Genomic DNA, 21067 nt, shown 5'->3' on the forward strand with positions numbered 1-21067 from the left:
TCAAAAATGGAATAGCAAAATAACTTATAGGCAAATTATCAGCCAAATGTACCAATTATTGTTTTCGCAATGATTTCTGAATAAACATTTTCCTACTCACATAGGTTAAGTATGCAAGAATAAAAGACTATTTTAATAGTCATTTGAGAAGAGGAAGTTATTTAAATATCCGCTTACCATTATGTAATTCACCTGTAACAGTGCCTTCCCCTTGGGGACTACCATCTTGATCTCTCCATTTCCAGTCAATTCCTCTGATGACACGAGCACCTGGAACCATGTATTTCAGAACCTGAGAACGAACCAGTCTCCTCTGCCTTCGCAGATTAGCCTCTGCTTCTTTAGCTGCTTTTCCTAAACAGATGTGAAATTTGGATTATAAACCCTGTTTTGACTCAATCTACATATCATCAGATATTCTAACCTGGCTCAAACTAGCTGAAATGCAATGAAGGCAACCCAAGCTGATTATTTCACATTAAATTCTCTTTATAGCTATCAACAGATATTAGGAACATACACAATTAGGGGCCCAAATTACAACAACAATAATGAAAAATCAAATTACTTTACATTGCTTACCTAACTGATCTTCGCACACACCATTGACAGTGCCATAAAGTTCAAATCCCGACAGGGAGAGATAGTGTGTCTGCCCGCTGGCATTCTTTCCCATCTGTTTAATTCTAATATGTCTCCAGCCTTGTTTTTCATCCTTTGGTGAGTCTAGTGGCCAGGTTGCCGTTGAACTTTATATTTGGGGAAATTGCACCAAAAATTACAGATTTTTTAAAAAAATAGACTTAAATGAGCAAAAACACACACACATAATTACATGTTGGGGTGTAAAACATTAATATTTTTAAAAGCCAGGCACCTTGAAAATAAGGAATCAGTTGCTCCACTCTGCTTCACAATATATCACAGTTTTTAAAGCCTTTTTTAAAACACACACACACACACACACACACACACACAAAGATCTAGAAGCAAAATAATAACAAAATAATACTTCCATAAATCGCAAAAAAAATCAAGAATGCAAGAAACACTCCTGAATTCATTAGTATCAGAGATTATTCTTCGTATATTTAGTCAGTTCAGAATGTTCCATAATATATCGGCCTAAATGTATACTATTATCACAGATGCAAACGTAACCAAAAAAAAAACATACCCAGGTTCATTTAGACTACAGTCGTCAACATGAGTGTATAAAGTAGTCCAGTTCTGTCCATCCTTAGAAACTTGAAAAACCCAATTTCTGAGAGCTGATCGTCCATAACCACGAGCATGGCGCAGTGTGTAAGCTGATGGTATCACCCAAAGACCAAGATCTATTGCAAACCATGCATTTTTATCATCATTAGTATGACAGTTTAAAGCTGAACTCTCATGGCTTAAGATGTCTTCTAAACGACCATATGGCAGATTTCGTCCTTCTGAAGATGTAACTACGACTAGCCCATAGGCAGCTGGATTTACCCACTCATATGCTGTTCTACAACAAAAACAACATCAATATTCATGAGTCACAATGCATGTAAGTTTAAAGCAGAACAAATTAAGTCGTATTTTATATAATTCATGTAAAGTTTTATATTTCTATATTATACATTTCAAACTGAGAAACTAATCACAATTCCTGATGAACGAATTAAATTCAAACAGCTAACATAAATATTAATATATTTAATCAGTTTAATCTACATTTCCTAACTTTAGAAGATAAAACTGAAATCACATGAACAGTGAAATAGATCCTGACTGATTTTATTAAAAAAACTATTTAAGATATGTTTAAATTGATTAAATTCCTGAAGACTTACTTGGCATTTGTTCCAATCCAGTAAATAATTCCATTTTCATCAAAATCATGCTGATGTCTGAAAATAAATGTCTGGCCTTCTCGCAGTTTTCGTACAAAAACAAACGAAGCTCTGTCAAAGTCATACCACTGCTTTGCCACCTAAAAAAAATATGATGGTTACTAAGGCATCACGCAATACCTGACATTTACAAAATGAGCGAAAAGGAGTTTGCTCACCATTTTAAGAAGATATTGTTCTAAAGATTCTACTGTTGCCAAAGGCTCCATTTTCAACATTCGACCCGTTCTGTCTATCAAAGCTGTTTCCCCAGAAGCACGTTCCAAGCGAAATCGTAGCCGTCTTGTTAATATCTATGAAAATGTAACAAAGTTTTATTTTAAATTAATGAATTCTGAAACTTGGAATTTTAAATTACAGCAAATATTCCTATATTGGCAAATAATTTCAGTACACATTACACACATATATCAAAATGATAGTTTGGATGTAATGTCCTTTTCTGAAATAATGAAGAAATCTGTTGTTGATTTGTGCTCCAAGCTTGACGATTTGGTTGCAAACGTCTGGTCCCCATTTGAGGAGACATCTTCAGTGTGCTTGTCTAGGGGAGCACTGGTCTTTAAATACATTTCTGAGTCCTGGTCTGATTTCGGGTTGTATGATTAGTTGGCTGTAGTTGCTGAGTCATAGTCCTTGGTTTTAAGTACCATCTGTGTGATGTAAATTCGTGCTGGTGTTGTTGTTCGGATGTCTTCCAAGGATGTCATGGTCTGGTTTCAGGTTGATTTGATCAGCTGTGTGTGATGGATGTGATCTGATTTCTTATGAACTGTCGAGTTATAACTTTGTTTGCAGCGTGGCTGTTCATTGGTCTTTAAACGCTGCCTTCGGGATTGTGGTTGATGTTGTTCTTTCGTTCTAAGTGGTTGGTAGACTGGGTCAATGTCAATGTGTCTGTTTATAGCTTAGAATGAAAGAACAACATCAACTACGATCCCGAAGGCAGCATTTAAAGACCAATGAACAGCTACGCTGCAAACAAAGTTATAACTCGACAAATCACAAGAAATTGGACCACATCACATGCAGCCCAACACTAAACCAGTTCTTCTACGCTAACCAAAGAACTATAACAACAAATGTTGTTGTTTGAGCTAACATATCTCTTCCAAATATACTGGCCAAGGAGATTCTATCATATGCTCCAATAATAAATATTGGCAATTAGCTGAAAATTAGCCAAAACATGTAATTCAGAGAGATTTTTTTTTTTAAAGGGAACTCAACAATAAGGGTGTCTTGCACCTCAGCTGACTGTAAATATGAATTCATCAATGTGCCTACTGATCTGGCTAATCTTGTTCATCTGCTTTTATAAAATAAAAAAAGGGCAAGGACAAGGATCCTAGTCTCATCTTCAGGCTGTATAAATGGAAAAGTATCAACTCTAGGTTAAAAAAAAGGGGCAAATTTATATTATCTAGAAATTTATCAGCATCCAAATCAGTTTTTCTTACAGACTGGCAGTTAAGAATGAGGCCCTATATAATTCCCAAGTTATGGAATGCACTTGTGCAGGAATTGCACCTGGCCTCCCCACTCTTTCTTTCAGAATCAAATCTCTTGTTTTTCATGGTTAAATATCTGCACTTATTTTAATGTTTGTCTTTGAATTTGTATATTTTTTTAAAAAAATCATTAAAAAATCAGCTGTTAACAGTAAATTCCTCTACAACATGACATAGTAGATTTCCATAGGACTGCAAAATTACCTGCAGATTATAGGATGATCCCGGTGAATCATACAAATGTAACGGAAGCCGTTCAATAGATTCCAGTACTGCTATCAATTTCCGAATTAATGCAACTGCCGGACGACTATGAACAAAGAGAAAACAAGCACTATAAAATATTTGGAGAATATATTATTTAAAAAATGAATTCAAATTAGACAGTGTATACAATGTACCAAAGTATCAAACTCCATTTATCAGATAATATTGTTTGCATAGCTAAACATGGGGAATCCAAAATAATGTTGTTTTTTAAATGGCAGTTCTCTGCTAAGTACATGTTAAACTGTAGCAATAATCCATATATACTGGGAAGGAGAAAAGCACTGCTCTAAGAAATGGGCAAATTCAATCAATCATTGGCTAATAATTTTTTGGGGGTGATATCATACAATATGTGTTTGTTTTTACTGTTGGAAACATTATAAAATGTTTGTCATGTCATAGTACATTTGTAATATGTTCAGTGACTTTAAGTTACCTTTCATCATCTTCATTTTCACTGAAAGCTGTTTTGAACACATTTATTCTTTCCACTAATTGACTACAGTCTTGTTTCAAATCGTAATCCATATTCTAAGATAAGAAAACACTATTTAATGCTAGTAAAAAATAACAGGCCACACACTAAGTGTGAATGAATCTTAATATAATAGAACATATATCTGAATTGGTTAGAGCCACATATGCTATTAAAATTTAGAGTTTTTTGCCTTATTATGTTAACCCAGGCATTTATAAATATTTCACATGCTTTGCACAATGCTTTTTCAAATTGCAAAATCTTGAGAAAATACTAAATATACTCAAGGAAACAACTACATGAAATCTTTTATATTCAAAGAAAAAAATAATATATACTGAAAATGATTTTTAAAAAAGAAAATAATCTACTTTATATATTAAAATTATCACTAATTACTATTTAGTAATATCATAAAACACTGAAAATCAGTCATTACAAAATGTTATTGTAAAATATCACAAAATCTCTGCCTGTAATACATATTGCTTCATTCTTTGATTAGTAGAAAGTACAGCTACAGTCCTTGACTTACAACTGTTCGTTTAGCGACCATTCAAAGTTACAATGTTGCTTGAAATGTGACTTACGACCGTTTTTCACACTTACGACCTTTGCAGCATTCCCACGGTCATGTGATCAAAATTCAGATGATTGGCAACTGACTCATATTTACAACAATTGCAGTGTCCCAACATCATGTGATACCCTTTTATGACCTTCTGACAAGCCAAGTCAACGGGGAAGCCACATTCACTTAACAACTATGTTAGTAATTTAAGAATTGCAGTGATTCACTTAACAAATCTGGCAAGAAATGCAGCAAAACTCACTTAGAGGTCTCATTTAGCAACATAAATTTTGGGCTCCATTGTGGTTGTCAATTGAGAATTACCTGTATTGTCTTTTCACAGCAGGCCACACATTTCCAAAAGCTACTTCTTAACATCTGGAATAATATCACTTCCCCAATTTCTCAATATAATTCTTTTATCCACCCACATCATGGCACAATATGCAAACGATGTCACTAACTAGGAATGTAAGAGTGTTTTATGCACGTACAGTCAAAGATGAGTGTAGAGGAGCTTATTTAGTTTGCCAACTCCAGAGAGGAAATTTGGGGGTAATCATATTGAAAGACTTTTCATCTCAAAATTCCTTAGCACTAAAAGGATTCCCAAAGCCATGTCAAGCATAAACAATCTCTTATGTCATTTAGGAAGCCCTAGAATAGTCTCCAGGGACAAGCCATGTTAAATCCATTAATCAAATTGAAAGACATCTCTGGCCAAGATATGAGTTCAGAGAAACCTCCCAATAACACAATAACAGATCTGCAATGTCTGCATTCATGAAAAATACCAAAAATATGTCCTACCATGTAGATTTAACTGATTTAACACAGATCTATAGCTTTTATAACAATCATCTAGATCTAAGCCAATTGCCATTATATTATCTAACGCAGAAAGCCTTTTGCAAGACTAATAAAAAAGACTGAAAATGTAAACTAAAATATATACAAGTAGTTCTCAACATACCACAATTGAGCCTCAAATTTCTGTTGCTAAACAAGATAGTTATTAAGTGATTTTTTTCAACAGGCCTGTCTTGCCACAGTTGTTAAGTGAATCACTGCAGTTATAAAGATAGTAATACGGTTGTTAAGTGAATCTGCTTCCCCGTTGACCTTGCTTGTCAGAATGTTGCAAAAGACAATCTCATGAACCTGGGACACCGCAACCATCATAAATACATGCCACTAAATGAATGGTTGTAAGTTGAGGACTACCTGTATGTATTTGGACCAAACATTCCATATAGATTAATACAGAGTGTTTTAGAAATCATGGGACATTTTACTAAGGAAAAGAAGCAAGAGAAAGTATCTTCTTGTTTTTGGTCTTTTCTACAGCAAAGTTCTAAACACTTTCTGTATTGCCTAGGATACTTAGAAATTTATATTGGCCACATATAATGGTTGTTGATGGATAAACTTGCCCCAAATTTAAAAAAAATTAAACAAATCTCCTATTGCTACATGAAGATAGATATTTTTATTTAATAAATTTATTTATATTCCACCCTTTTTAAAAAGGTGTTAGAAGTTATCATTTCTGCATTCTACCAACAAGTTGGTAGGAAAATAACTGACGAAGGTCAACAGTATATTTATAGCTGAGTGAAAATTTGGATTCCGCTTTTCCGAATCCAATACTATACTAGTCCCGAAATAAACTTACATTATTTAGTACAGTAAGGAGAGCTTGCACCAAGCCACTGCTGCACATTTCATATGGTGAAATTGTAGTTTCATCCTTTAGCAGGACAATTAAATTTTCCAGGGCAGTCTTCATTAAATCTCGCCAAGTGTTTTCTCCCTCAATAAACTAAAAGAGAATGAAGTAATAATTCTTCCATTAATGACACATTATTCTACACAGATGGTCAAATTACATATATAAGAATTTTACAAGAACAGTTTTCATATATGTGGAATATTTTGTGCCACCTAAATATAACTTAGATTAAGTATTAAAAGGTCAGAAAAATGCTACATTGTATCTCTCCAATACATTGGCATTTTATATAATCAAGAGGCCAGGAAATACTGGACTAGAATTCGCATATGGTTGGAAGAAATGACAAAAAAACATATAGATTTGAAACCAGAGATTTTTCTATTGGGAATCTTACCTGATACATTTAATAAAAACTTAAAGTATTTGATTGTAAATGTGTTAACAGCGGCTAGGATTGTATTTGCTAGAAATTGGAAGAGTGAGAAAATACCATTAGAGGAAGAAATTATTAAGAAAATATTGGAATGTGCTGAAATGAGTAGATTGACATTTGAAATTAGAGAACAAGAAGATAAACAATTCTATGAAGTTTGGGATCTTTTTTTATCAATGGTTAGATAAAACAATATAATAATAGAATATATATATATATTTTGGTTTTGATAATATTTTTAGAATATTATATTAAGATAGATTTGGTATGATTTTACGATTTGTTATAAATTAACTAAATTATAGTTATCTCGCTTAAGCATGAATTAGTTAAATTATAGTCAAATGATTGTTTAATAAGGATATTAGGATATATAATTGTTGATTGATAATATGAGTTATTATGTAATATAATTATTATGATGACTATGAAATAGATGCACAAAAAGAAGTGATAAACCAACCGATACACTGTCTGTAAATTTATGAAGAATGATGATGTTCTTATGTTATGTTTTATGTTTTATGTGTTTTTATTTGTTGTTAAAATCAATAAAACTTTTTTATAAAAAAAAAAAGAGACTTTCATGATATTTTATGGAACCAGGAATCATGAATAAAAAAGAAACAGCATTAATTGGAAAAAAAACCTCTGATCAAGATGAAGTTACAACAATTCAACCCTCCTGGCTTGATGGAACAAGGTTTGCACCAGTTTTCTAAAATTCAAGAGAAAGGGTGGCATCTGTACACGGAAGAGGGATGCTATTCCAGAAAAACTGGGACAGCAATTAAGAAGGCCTGTGAAGTAGTTATCACGACACCTCTTACAATATAAACAAGTATTTCTGGGTGTACCTATCACTTTTAAGGTGTTGGATGAGGTACATATAGCTCATAAATATTCTTAAGGGCAGCCCCATGTAGAATATGTTACAACAGTTCAATAGAGAGATGATTAAGACACGAGTGAGTGTAAGTAATGCCTGCCATTCCAGGAAAGGTGACAACATGCACACAATATGAAGCTATATAAAGATTGTCTTGGCCACAGCTGCTGCTTGCCCCTTGTGCATGAACTGTGAGTCAGCAAGAGTTCCCAAACTTTAAACCCAGCATAATTGTGACTCAGGCAACATAGAAATGTAATAAACAAATAAACATTGTTCAAACTTGTATAATTTTGCTAGAAAGAGTAGGCGTAGAAACCTGTCTGCTGGGCTGAATGTCACTCAGTTCTTTTCCATCCAGATCTGGACAGTATTTTACCAGCATTGTTTATTCAGCCAGGGACCAAGATATACAATTGGGTATAATTGAGGTCTTCAACACCCCCAATTAATGAGCTACTAATGGGCTCAATCCTCCGCCCAAGAACTCTTATTTCAAAGCGGATAATAATTATATTATAAATTCTCCCAGTCCTAACACTTTTAGACAGCCCAGAAGAATAACATTATTGAAACTACTTTTACCCAGTCCTCCCAGAGATCGGCACTGTGGTTAATTCCCTCTTCATGCTAAACCCAGGCTGAAATGTTTCTATTTTTGCAGTAACAGTCCAATTACTTCCTTTGCAACCCTCTCCTAAAAAAGTGGACATTGGAAATAGGTCACTATTTGTCCAGTATATTTGGGTTGAATGGTGACTTCTTGTAACGTTCCGTCTCTCAAATTAGAATTGTATTGGTGATATTTCCAAGATATCCAACCCATGCAATAAGTGGCTAGTGGTTGAGAAAGAGAATTAAGTTTGAATCAAGGGAATGCCAACCAAAAAACAACTATGTCAATATTTCATTTCACTAATGAAACTTGCCTGTCTGTTCGTATGAAGTTCCCATGAAGACTCTAATTGAGTTGCTATATTCCTGAGCGTTACGACTACACCTCTAGGCATACTTTCGACTGCTTTAAAATGGTCGTCATATAAGTCTCTGGCCATAGTTCGTACCTGATTATTTAGAGATACAAAAATACATTCACATATACATTAATAATTTTTCTGGATATGTTTTGTTTACAAAATAGTAGATAAGAAAATTATTTCTTAGCAAACAATAAGTCAAACTGTCAATGAAATCTGGTTATGCATAATCAGCATATTAATACACACTGTGCAATCACTCCAGTGGTGGGATTCAAATTTTTTTACTACCGGTTCTGTGGGTGTGGCTTAGTGGGCATGGCAGGGGAAGGATACTGTAAAATCTCCAGTCAGAGGGGGTATTTGCCAGTTCTCCAAACTATTCAAAATTTCTACTACTGGTTCTCCAGAACTGGTCAGTACCTGCTGAATACCACCTCTGAATCACTCACTTAGCTCCTCTCGTTACAAGATATATTAATCAATTAAAAATAGATCAGACTATGTCTGAATTAAAACTCTTAATTGCCAATCACCTAACAATATTGAAAGGCTGCCAGTTAGTTTTAGATTCCAGAGAATGATAAGCCAGGAACTTCAATTTTAAATTCCAAAGAGTCACAAGCCATGAATTATAATATGGATTAATCTTTTAAAAGGTTCAATTCAGAGTCCCAGTGAAATTTTAGAAACAACAGCACTTTTTCTAGACTGGTCACCATCAACGTCTGTGAAATGCCTCTTCCAGAGATGTCTGAGATTGTAGTTAAAAATATTTTATACTTTTAAAAAAAAATCAAAGATGTTGAAAAAACTTTACTTTTTCATTTTAGCTTTGTTGATTTTTAAAGTTTTTCTACATTTAATTTTTTTACAAAAGTCATCTTGAATTCAGATAGAAAGCTGGATGGAAAATAAAACCATAGAAAGAAACTATGTGTAATTGTGAATATGTAACATAAAATTATTAAAATGTAAGTAACATTTCTGCAAATTGAAAACACTAAGTTCTACAGGTGTTATTTATAACATAGTCTCTCAATGAAGTCAATGATTTTTTTCCCAGATCTCTTCTTTTATTGGAAAGAACCAGACCCTGCACCTCTGTCTCTAACTAATCATCCCCAAAATGGCTATAGCACTACTCTGATGGATATATGAAAGCTCTGCTGTTTCTGATGGTTCTTGTCACGCACCTGAAGATAATGTCTTAGAAACAGATAATATTGTGTTTCTAGTTGATATATACCTATACAGATATGTTATATGTTATAACAGGCACTGTTTCAGTTTAGCCCTATTCTTTACTCCTGAGATATTATATCCATTTTTTAAAAAGTCAGTAAGTTTTTCTTCATAGCTGAAGTTATTATTTAATTTGTTTTAAAATATAGGCAGGCTTACCATTTGAAGTATATCTGACTAGCAAACAGCATATATAAGGAACAGTTAAAAATGAAGACATTTAAACTATTTTAAATTGGCAGAAATTATCCTAACCTTTTGTTTTGTTTTTTCCAACTTGGATTTTAGTTTTCTGCCCCGTTTTCCAGTCCAACCAGTCACAAATTCTGATCCTGAAAAACAACAGCTAAAAATTAGGTCACCACTGAACCCCAATATAATACAGTTAAGTCAGACTCCTGTTCAGATGAAGTTTGCATAATTGAGAATCATTCCCTCAATGTACATAATTCTGGATTTTTTAACCCATTGTTATACACTGCTCAAAAAAATAAAGGGAACACTTAAACAACACAATGTAACTTCAAGTCAATCACACTTCTGTGAAATCAAACTGTCCACTTAGGTAGCAACACTGATTGACAATCAATTTCATATGCTGTTGTGCAAATGGAGTAGACAACAGGTGGAAAGCATAGACAGTTAGCAAGACATCCCCAATAAAGGAGTGGTTCTGCAGGTGGTGACCACAGACCACTTCTCAGTTCCTATGCTTTCTGGCTGATGGTTTGGTCACTTTTGAATGCTGGCGGTGCTTTCACTCAAGTTGTAGCATGAGATGGAGTCTACAACCCACACAAGTGGCTCAGGTAGTGCAGCTCATCCAGGATGGCACATCAATTCGAGCTGTGGCAAGAAGGTTTACTGTGTCTGTCAACGTAGTGTCCAGAGCATGGAGGTGCTACCAGGAGACAGGCCAGTACATCAGGAGACGTGGAGGAGGCCGTAGGAGGGCAACAACCCAGCATGACCTAATCTGAAGAGAGATATCCCCCAAAAACCAAAACACAGAACAAGACAATTGTATCGCACTCCTCCCTACATCAAAGGCACCATAGACAAAATCAGCAAAATTCTCCACAAACACAATATCAGCACAGCCTTCGGCACTGACCAAAAAATAGCCAACATCCTAAGAAACCCCAAAGACAAGATCCAGCTAGAAAACCAAGGAGTTTATGAAATACCATGCAACAATTGCCCAGCCACATACATTGGACAAACCAACAGGAGAATAAATGCACGCATCGCAGAACACAAAAACGCAGTCAGAAAAGAAGAAAATATTTCCTCCCTCTTCCAGCACCTTTAAGCCACAGGACATGAAATTAATTTCGAAGGAACCAAATTAATATCCAACACTGAACACTCCAGCAAGAGAATAATCAGGGAAGCCATCGAAATAGAGAAACACCCCCATAACATGAATAAATGGGATGATACCTCCCGCCTACCAGACATCTGGAAACTAGCCCTCCCCAACAAACGAGTCCCAGCCACGAAAACCAACACCAGACCCAAAACAACACGGGACACCACCGCTAATCCCCCTCATCAGACCCAGGCCCAAACCCATCCTATAAACGAAGGACAACCACCATCCAGAAACCAGACCACGGCTGCTTCGCCAGCTGTCACACCCCCTGACCCCAAAACCAAACAAGTTAACACACGCCAAGAACACAGACCCAGACCCCAAACTCGAAGCCAGACTAAAACCCAGAATGCTACATCACAGCCACCTGCTCAGGATATCACATCAGAAAACTCAGGAAATTACACCACAAGAACTCAAGAAGTTGCAACACAGCAAACGACCCAAGAAATCACAGCACAAGACCAAGGAATAAAAGCAATAAAACTCACAAGGTCATCACACAACCCATTACCCAAGCCGTTATAACACAGGAGGCTAATGGAAAAGAGATCAAAACACAAACGACCCAGGAGATTCCAACGCAGGGCCCAGGATACCACAACAAAAGAACTTGCAAGCCCATCACACAACCCAGTACCCAAGCTGTTAAAACACAGGAGGCTAATGGAAAAAAGATCACCACAAAACAAACGACCCAGGAGATCACAGCACAAGATCCAGGATATCTCCACAACAAAACTCACAAGGCCATCACACAGCCCATTATACCAACATCAACTCCATCAACCAATCAAGAGGCAGCAGCACAGCCAACCAGCCCAAAACACCAGCTGCCCCCCCGTATTTATAGAGAGACGGCAGCTCTGATCACACACTGCTTGCACTGTCACGAAGCCGAAAGCACCAGCCTGAGGATAATATATAATATTCATTATATAAAACTGCATACTCACCTAAAGAAGTTTCAGCTGTAAATGAGTGTTTAGTTCCTCTATTGGACTCAAAAACAAAACCTGGTAGATCTTCTTTTAAGATTGTAGCTTGCTGACCATCTGAATTATGAATAGCAATTTCTCCTTCCTTTAGACAGGTAAGAGACCAATTTCCTACTGTAAGTTTAGAAGGTCCTGGGGCTGATAAAATTGGCTGGCTGGTTGTCGATGGCTTTACCTGACTTCGAGCCCGCTGTAACTTCTCTAAAAATTCACTTCGGCTTTCTATTTAAAAAGAATAAAAAATTAATTTATATTTTATTTAATACTTAATTTAGTTTCCATGAAAGAATGTATTTCATGAAACAAGTGCAGATTTAGATTTTGGATTCAAGTTCTCAGGACTGTTTACACATTGATCAGATAATAAAGCAGTTTACAATAATGAAACTTAAGAGGGGCAATATAACATTAACATGCTTTGGAAAATGTACTGAAAAAAATTAAATGTAATCAATCTATTTTTAAAACAATCAAAGAAACCAAATTAGGCAGCTGAACATTTACTAACAGAAACCCCACCATTTTTCTTCATTTTTCTATGATTGATATTAAAAGGAAGCATTTAAATTCTGAAAGAAGAAAGGATTGGATAGGACAAGAAATTAAAGGAGAAAATCTAAGATATTTCACAAGTGTCATCTTCTTGTGAGAAGCATTTAGAATTATTTAGAATTATTTAATCTGCTACAATAGCAAACTGTATCAATGTAATATGCTGCATAATTGCATAAAATTTGTTTTGTACTTATATTTTCACTACAGCACAAATCCTAAAAACTACCTTTCTCTTTCTCTTCCATAAAATATATTCTCAAAAGATTGCATTATCCAAGTTCATTCAACATTCATTAAAACACTTAATCCAACTAAGAACGGCTGTTCAGTCATGCCCCAAGTACTTATGTTTAAGTACCTTAATCACGATGATTCCTACCCAAGCCTACGCCATTATTCCAAGAATCAGTAGCACAATGTAGACATGTGAAAGTACACACGTACACTTCCAGCATAAAGGTGAAACCTTTATACTGAACACCTCCACCCCAAGAAAAAATTATGGGGAATCTGAAAGCAGGATTACATGGCCTACAAATGGCTTCCAATGTGATCTACTTGCTGTGGAGATCTTCCACTTTGTTTTCTACCCTGGACGCTGCTGGACTATTGTTGGTTGTTGTTGTTGTTATTTTAATTACACAGATTTTTTTTTTATTTCTAAGGAACCTTTGAAGGATTTATAATTTACTCTGGTTTTGGTGATCTATTTTCTCTTTCAGAGAAACACTTAAAGATGCCCATTTTTGACAAGATTCATGCACAGGATTAAAGGATAAAGGACCGTATTGAATCCAGCTTAATCGGAATGAACAAAGACGTAAGCCCACCCGAAATTGAAAACATATTCCAAAGTATGCAAAAATGCAATGAAAATACTTCTCAGGACTAGAAAAAATGTGCCAAATTATGACACAGTTATTCCATTCAGACATACCGATTCCCTGATCCAGCCAGTCCAGTAGAGACTATCTTCTGCACTAGGTGAGTATAGCACTAGCCTTGAAGCTAGTTGGCTGCTCATACACACTCACACTCCAGCACCATCTTGGGGATTAAAGTATTTCCTAATATTTCTAAAGCTGAATTCAGTTATCAATCACAAACTTATTTAGAATGAATCGTCACAGTATTCTTTTAGCTTCACATCATGGGAAAAGTCATTTCCTGAGAATTTGAATCTTAAGTTATTGTACAGCAATCCTATAGTTCCGTTGCACACTATTTTTACTATTACTTCCTTATATTTAAAAATTAGTTGTTGCAATGATAAAAAACTACTAAAAGGAGACAGCAGGCAATATCTATTAATTTTAAAAACTACAGACAGCTTAGTAAAATTCAGTGTGAAACATTTCTGCTGAATGTCTGTCACAATTGCAGTTTGGCTGAGGAAGTTTATACTACTTGTCACACGTACATGCATTTCATTCTGCTAGCCAGATGCAAGCCACATCATTCCAATTTCTGAACCTGGAATGCAGTTTACCATTCTTACGCATTACCCTTTAATGATTGTTTAATATTAGTATGCATGGAAAAGAATGAAAACATGAAGCTATGATGTTCACTGAACAGAGTTACTAGAAGTTACTATTACATGCCAATTTGACAAAAGCATCACTGACCACCTTCCACCTGTTTACATCCTTTACTATTTAGGGAGGCAATTCCTGTAAAACAGAACATCTCAAAATCAAACACATAAACATAATTTGTAATTAACTCTTTAATGTATTCCTTGATTACAAGATTGTACCTGAGCTGTCAGATCCTCCTTCAGGACTGCCACTGGAATACATTGTAGCTAGCTTCCCATCCAAAATGAATCTGAACCATCCATTGCTCCCATTTGATAGTTCCAAGGCTGCAGCATCACTCCAAATATAAAGGCAGTCCCTTCCTCTAATAATGGACCAATCTCTCCAGTGATAGGGTTTACCCTGCTGCAATTCTTTGGCATCTTCTTGAGGTTCATCTTCCTGTAAATCAAGATTATTAAGGTACTTGAACGTACATACATTAAAAAAAATAACACCAATTTTAATGCAAACTCAGTTTGCACTTTCTGAAAGTTATAAGTACAAATTTTCAGTTTTATCAATTTTATAATAGTCTGTAAATTAAAAAAAAAAGCACTAGAGGAAAAAAACAGACAAAATGTATGTATCAGAAAGATTAGCATAATGTGGGTCGCCGAACCGGTAGTGACTTCTGGCTGGCCACGCCCCCAAACCAGTCACCCGGTTGACCGATGGTCACCGCTCATTTGCTTGCCCTGCCCAGCTGCCCTCTCACCACTCACTTGCTCTGCCCGCACGCTCGACACTTGCGTCACTCATCCCAAGGCCATCCTTGTGAACCTGCGTGGCTGGCACCTAGAACGCAGCCGTGGTGGCGCTTTGGAGAAGCGGAGCAAAGTGACCTCGTAATTTTCACTGCAAAAAGCCTACAGCTGTCGCATGTGGCGGTTGCAGGCATCTCGTGACAAGGGCTAGATGTGGGCTGGTAGGGAGCTCAGCCCAGCAACAACAGTGGCTCAGCCTGGCTTGCCTTTCCTGGCAGCCAGCCACGGAGGAAGGTAAGGTTTCAGGCAGTCGGGAAAACCAAAGACAAACTGCCTAGACAGAGCTGCCAGCGGGGGTGGGGAGAGCCAGGCTGCAGCACATGCCACACTTTATTTTCCCAGCCCTTAACTTTCCCTAAAAGCAGGAGGGGAGGAAGTCCCGCCCATGGCCCCTTTGTTGGACTCTTGCTTGCTGGCTTTTTCGGGTAACACAGGACTGGAGACTGGCCGGGAAGAACTCTCATAACGAGCGACGCTGCCAGGCACTTGGAAGTGTGTGTGTATGTGTGTATGTGTGTGTTTGTTTCAGGCGGGCGCTTGGAAGCCTGTGTATTTCAGGTGGGTCTCCTCTCCTAGCTTTAGAAGGAGAGAGGGAAGGAGGAAGAGAAGGGATAGAAAGAGAGGGAAAGAGAGAGAGAAAGAGAGAGAGGAAGAGGAAGAGAAAAAGAGACGGAAAGAGAGAGGGAGAGAGAGAGGGAAAGAGAAAGAGAGGGACAGAGAAAGAGAAAAGAGAGAGGGAGAAAGAGAAAGAAAAGAGAGAAGAAAAGAAAGAGAAAGGGGAAAGAAAAGAGAAAGGAAGAAAAGGGATAGACAGATGGGATGGAATGAACGGAGAGAAAGAAAGAGAGGGAGGGAGGGAGGAGAAAGTGAATGAGATATATGGATGAATGGATGGATAGATACATACATGGAAGGAGAGAGGGAGGGAGAAAAGAAAGGAGAGGAAGGAAGGACACAAACCCTGGCTTCAGAACTCTTTGAAACAGCACAGCAATCTAGGGCTGGAAGGGATCTCGGAGGTCATCTTCTAGGCCAAGGGTCTTCAAACTTGGCAAGTTTAAGACTTGTGGACTTCAACTCCCAGAATTCCTGAGCTAACATGACTGGAGGAAGAATTCTGGGAGTTGAAGTCCACAAGTCTTAAAGCTGCCACGTTTGAAGACCCCTGTTCTAGTCCAACCCTCTGCTCCAGCAGGAGATCCTTACAGAATCATAGAATAGCAAAGTTAGAAGGAACCTTGGAGGCCATCTAGACCAACCCCCTGCTCCAGCAGGAGACCTTATATCATCTGAATCTGGATTATTTTGGTGCCTCTAAAAGAGAGGAAAATTGGCAGTAATTTATTAGGACAAGGCTGCTTGTGACCACAACTGAGCCCAAAATGTTGGTTGCTAAGCAAGAGCATTAAATGAGTTTCACATTTTACTCAATTCATGACATCTCCTGGGTCTAATGGTCATGTGCAGGATAGGGAAGTAAATCTGAAGGCATGTGCAATGTTCTAATGTACAGAAGTTATAGTTAAATGTGTGGCAGAAAGTGGACTATAGGTATGTTTTTCCAAATGCAATGAGGTTGAATGTGTATAGTTTTAGAAGAGCTGTGTGTGTGTACATACACATACAGTATATATAATAGATAATGTATATTTTTGTGTGCCTATACACACACTATACTATGTAATATGTATGTATGCATATGGCATATATACATAGGATTAAATAGTGTATTTTGGATGTTCAGCAGTAGTAAATAAATAGAGAGGGAAATTGTATCTCTTTGAGGCGAGGAGGCCAGGCCAGGCATACCTTGACGTGAGTGACGCCAAGTTGGCCACGACCACCCAGTCACGACCACCAAGCCACACCCACCCAGTCACATGACCACCAAGGCACGCCCACCAAATAAGGCACGCCCACCAAATAAGCCACGCCCACAGAACCGGTAGTAAAAAAAATTTGAATCCCACCACTGGACCAGAACTGTATCATTTACCAATCAGCACATGTTAAATGAAGTTAGAAAAATTAAGAATTTAATTATAAATGGTTTCATTAAATTGTTTGCCTCTACTTACAAGCCGTGTACACTTAACTGTTTCTCTAACAGACTTTATGACTAATTTCAAGAATTCTATTTCAAATCACCAGTATTTCGTTACTAAAAGTTAGGACTTATGTTCTATAGTTTAACCCAGACAACTGTAGTAACTGAATTATTTTCTTTCCCAATGGAGCTCCCTCTAAATATAACAATTAAGTAAGCATAGTTCCCTACCACAAACCGAAAACTATTCTGAGTTGTAATATAAGACTGTGCCGTTCAGCTTAGAACCAACACATCACAATTAAAGAAATAAACTTTCCCAAGCATGTACTGAAAACCTAGACCTGCCCTCAAAACAAAATATGAGAAAACAACAGCTGCATAAATACAGATCCTCTTGCACAATATTTTGCCTGTAAGCAAAGCCAAGCCATTACTAGAATTCTCTGCATTTGTCACTGAATTCAATATTTCAATATTTCAAACATTTAATAGAACATTTAATGGCTAAATATTGGATTAAATTCTTACTTTCTCTGGTTTAGACTCTTCTTCATTTTCATCATCTGAGGATGGTCCAGCCAAAGTTGATACTTTACTTATTACACCAAGTCTAGCAAGTTGGTCCAAGAAAAGATCACCTCCTTTATCCACTAAATCTCTTATGATCTGCAAAGCTAATAAATGGCCATCATCATCATCCTGCAAAAGTAACATAGGATGAAAAAACCTTCAGCAATTTCTTCATGATTTGATATACAATTAAAATTACTACAAAAATTAACATTGACTACATGAAACTGACGAACAGAAATTCTTAAACATGTTAGTAGTAATAATTATTCTAACAACCTGAATGCTAGGAATATTTTGGTACAGAGAGGCACACAAATCAAAAACCTTTGGGCTTCTTTGCAAAACAAACTAAAATAAAATTAAGTGAAGGAGAAAAAAGTTCATCTATAATATAAGTAGTATAAAAGTAATAGCAATCCCAATTGCACAAGTAAAAGAGAATAATGGAGTTGGAAGGAACCTTGGAGGTCTTCTAGTCCAACCCCCTGCTCTTGTAGGAGATCCTACCATTCCAGACAAAGGTTGTCCAATCTCTTCTTAAAAACCTGAAGTGGACCCAAGGTCAACTGGAGGCAAGCCTTGTATTTTTACATGATTCTTGTATGATATATGCAAAGTATAGCTAGTTCCTGTTTAGCAACCACAATTGGGACCAAGTAACGTGGTCACCAAGTGATGTAGTCATTAAGTGGAAAACCACATGACCACAACTGTGCTGATGATTTTGCTTCAGCTTTCCTTTTCCACCATTTCCCCACTCTTTGGAAGGTTTGCCCAAGTGCTGTAATGATTAGCAAGAGGGGAATTGCTTCAATTTACATTCATTGGAGAGAAAGGGATTACAAGAGAGTGAATGGACACATGATGGGGAATACCTATTGAAAGAAATATGATAGCAGTGGCTATTTGCCTGTCAGCTTTGGACTGCTTAAGAGACAAACAAAACCAGAAAGTGTGAAAGTGATTAAAATCTTGTCAGTAGCAGTAGGGAGCCGCTAATTAAAGACAAGAATTGAGCTTGTTATCTTGGGGGTTAGCATGTTTTGGGAAAGCAGTGAGTAACAGAGAAAAAAGGCTCAAGAACAGATAGCTTGTTAAGCAATCTCTCTGCAAGAGAGGAAAAAAGAAAAAAAATGTACTATATTGGTGAACACGTGACTGAGAGATGCTGTAAAGATCCTAAGTTTTCATCCTGGTTACAATTTCAAATAGTCGATGTCTAAAACAGTCACTAAATGAGGGCTACCTGTAAGTAGCTAAAAATATGTTCAAATGATACCTCAGATGGAATTTATCCAAATTAATTCATTGAGATCTTTTTTTGATTGGCAGTGACTGAAATTTTATTATGTAATTTCTATATAATCATTTTGAATGTCTATAATTTTGTGCTATAAAAGTATATACTTTCATAGCACAAAATTATAGATGTTCAAAATGAGGTGCCAAACATTTTGAATTTAAATTTAATTTTGCGCATAAAACAGCGGTTTCATATGAACACTATTTCAGCATTTGAGAAGCTTAAAATACTTCCAAAATAATTGAAATTGCCTTTTTCAAACTCACTACAGGGACTTTCTCATTCATACTGATTTGCACATTGCTAAAAGAAAAGAAAATGTGCAAAAATGAAGTACCTCTTGATCTAGAACAGTAGCAGTGATCTCTACCAATACTGTAGGTAAATTATGTCCAACATCTGAGTCACAGACTTCTTTGAGAAGAGCTTCAGAACAAAAGTGAATCATTTTTCTGATGAGAGCAAGACTTGCTTTTCTATACAAGAGAAAATAGCATTTTTTTAATGAGAAGGAAAAATACTTTTGGGAATTACATACTAAGTTTTGAATTTAAAGCCAATTTACTTGCTTTGTATTATTGTCACTTGAAATCAGATATTTATCCCAGCCAGTTAAGAGCTATTATTCAGAGTCATACCATTGCGATTTACTCTTCTCACACATGCCTTTATAGAGTAACATTGCAATACAAGGTGTGACAACTCAAAATCAACCTTGAGTATTAGGGTAACAATAAGCATAAGTAATATGATAATTTGAGACAATGAATCAGCAAGCTCAAAGTCTTTTTTTAGTCAAAGTAATATAAATCTGATTCTAATCTCAATTCACATCCATGTAAAGAACCTTTGCCTTCCTGTTACCTTATTGATGGCAGCATAGTTTGCTGAAATGTTTGTGCAAACACAGGTAGAAGTCTTTTCAAGTATATTGGTGCCATTTCTGGATCACCTTTGGGCTCATTTGATTCTTCTTCATCTTTGTTAGCATCTTTCTTTTTTTTTTCATCTCCTTTGTTGACTGGACACATCCAGTCACCTACAATTTGTTGAAAGAAACTTCTATCAAAGGTTTTTTAAAAGCATTTTGATTAGTTGTACTGATTAGGGCCAACTACTGAGACATTTTGAACTGAATAAAATTTAAACCATTTTCTGAAAAATTCAGATTTGGGTATATGACAGAAATACCCCTGCTTATACCAGTTGACTATATTTGTCAGCACCTTCTGGTTCTGTTTTCAATAGTTTTTGATTCCATCAACCATACTATTTTTCTGGAACAGCTTTAAGACTTGAGGAAACTGTTCCAGTTGTTCCAGTGCTTCCTCAGTGTTAATGGGCATTACCTGCTAACAGCACATTATCTCTGCGTTATGGGACCTGTGTTATGGATCCAATTGTTTCTGGGTACGATTCAAAAGAATGCTTCTAACTTATAAGGCTCTCCACAGTTTGGTATTGAGCTACCTTCAGGACCATGTAATATTTGACTGGAACTGATTCTTTTGATTCTCAGATATTCCAATATGAACATCTTAGGAAAAATTACTTGTAGTTCTTTACTTCTGTAAAGTTAGAAAAACTGAGACCAAAAGGGGACATTTCTCCATAATGGTAATCCTACACTGTGGAACCACCTCTCCCAGGAAGCTAGACCAGCTCTAATAATAATAATGATTCATATGCCACTCAACTCTCAGTTCTGACTGGGTATTTTACAATATGAATATTAAAAACATTATTTTCTTTATAGAAGCAAGTTAAAACAGAACGTTTCCGAGGCCATTTTAAATATAGTATTTTTGAGGGAATTCCATTGCTCTAAGTTACCATATTTATTTTTTGTAATAGTTATATTTTTATAT

At 36.3% G+C, this 21067-nt stretch overlaps 1 protein-coding gene across 13 annotated transcripts in view; it reads right to left on the reverse strand.

Annotated features, from left to right (window-relative positions):
* The window catches only part of HECTD1 (HECT domain E3 ubiquitin protein ligase 1), a 68600-nt gene that overhangs the window by 26745 nt on the left and 20788 nt on the right, over positions 1 to 21067 (reverse strand). For 7 of the 13 annotated variants that reach the window (XM_087951794.1, XM_087951792.1, XM_087951785.1 and 4 more), the window contains exons 10-25: positions 20064 to 20238; positions 19537 to 19675; positions 17852 to 18022; positions 14686 to 14908; positions 14555 to 14599; positions 12330 to 12593; positions 10254 to 10330; positions 8706 to 8840; positions 6395 to 6541; positions 4107 to 4201; positions 3605 to 3710; positions 2048 to 2182; positions 1830 to 1969; positions 1178 to 1501; positions 583 to 749; positions 178 to 354 (exon numbers count right to left, since the gene is read on the reverse strand). In XM_087951794.1, the coding sequence (XP_087807920.1) occupies positions 178 to 354; positions 583 to 749; positions 1178 to 1501; positions 1830 to 1969; positions 2048 to 2182; positions 3605 to 3710; positions 4107 to 4201; positions 6395 to 6541; positions 8706 to 8840; positions 10254 to 10330; positions 12330 to 12593; positions 14555 to 14599; positions 14686 to 14908; positions 17852 to 18022; positions 19537 to 19675; positions 20064 to 20238 (2520 nt within the window). The remainder of the gene's footprint in view (positions 1 to 177; positions 355 to 582; positions 750 to 1177; positions 1502 to 1829; positions 1970 to 2047; positions 2183 to 3604; positions 3711 to 4106; positions 4202 to 6394; positions 6542 to 8705; positions 8841 to 10253; positions 10331 to 12329; positions 12594 to 14554; positions 14600 to 14685; positions 14909 to 17851; positions 18023 to 19536; positions 19676 to 20063; positions 20239 to 21067) is intronic. The other 6 variants (XM_087951787.1, XM_087951791.1, XM_087951789.1 and 3 more) reach the window with 2 other exon arrangements.

The sequence above is a fragment of the Notechis scutatus genome, chromosome 1 (assembly GCF_049901735.1).
Source record: "Notechis scutatus isolate UNSWTSFEM ecotype Mainland chromosome 1, rNotScu1.2, whole genome shotgun sequence".
Taxonomy (NCBI): Eukaryota; Metazoa; Chordata; class Lepidosauria; order Squamata; family Elapidae; genus Notechis; species Notechis scutatus.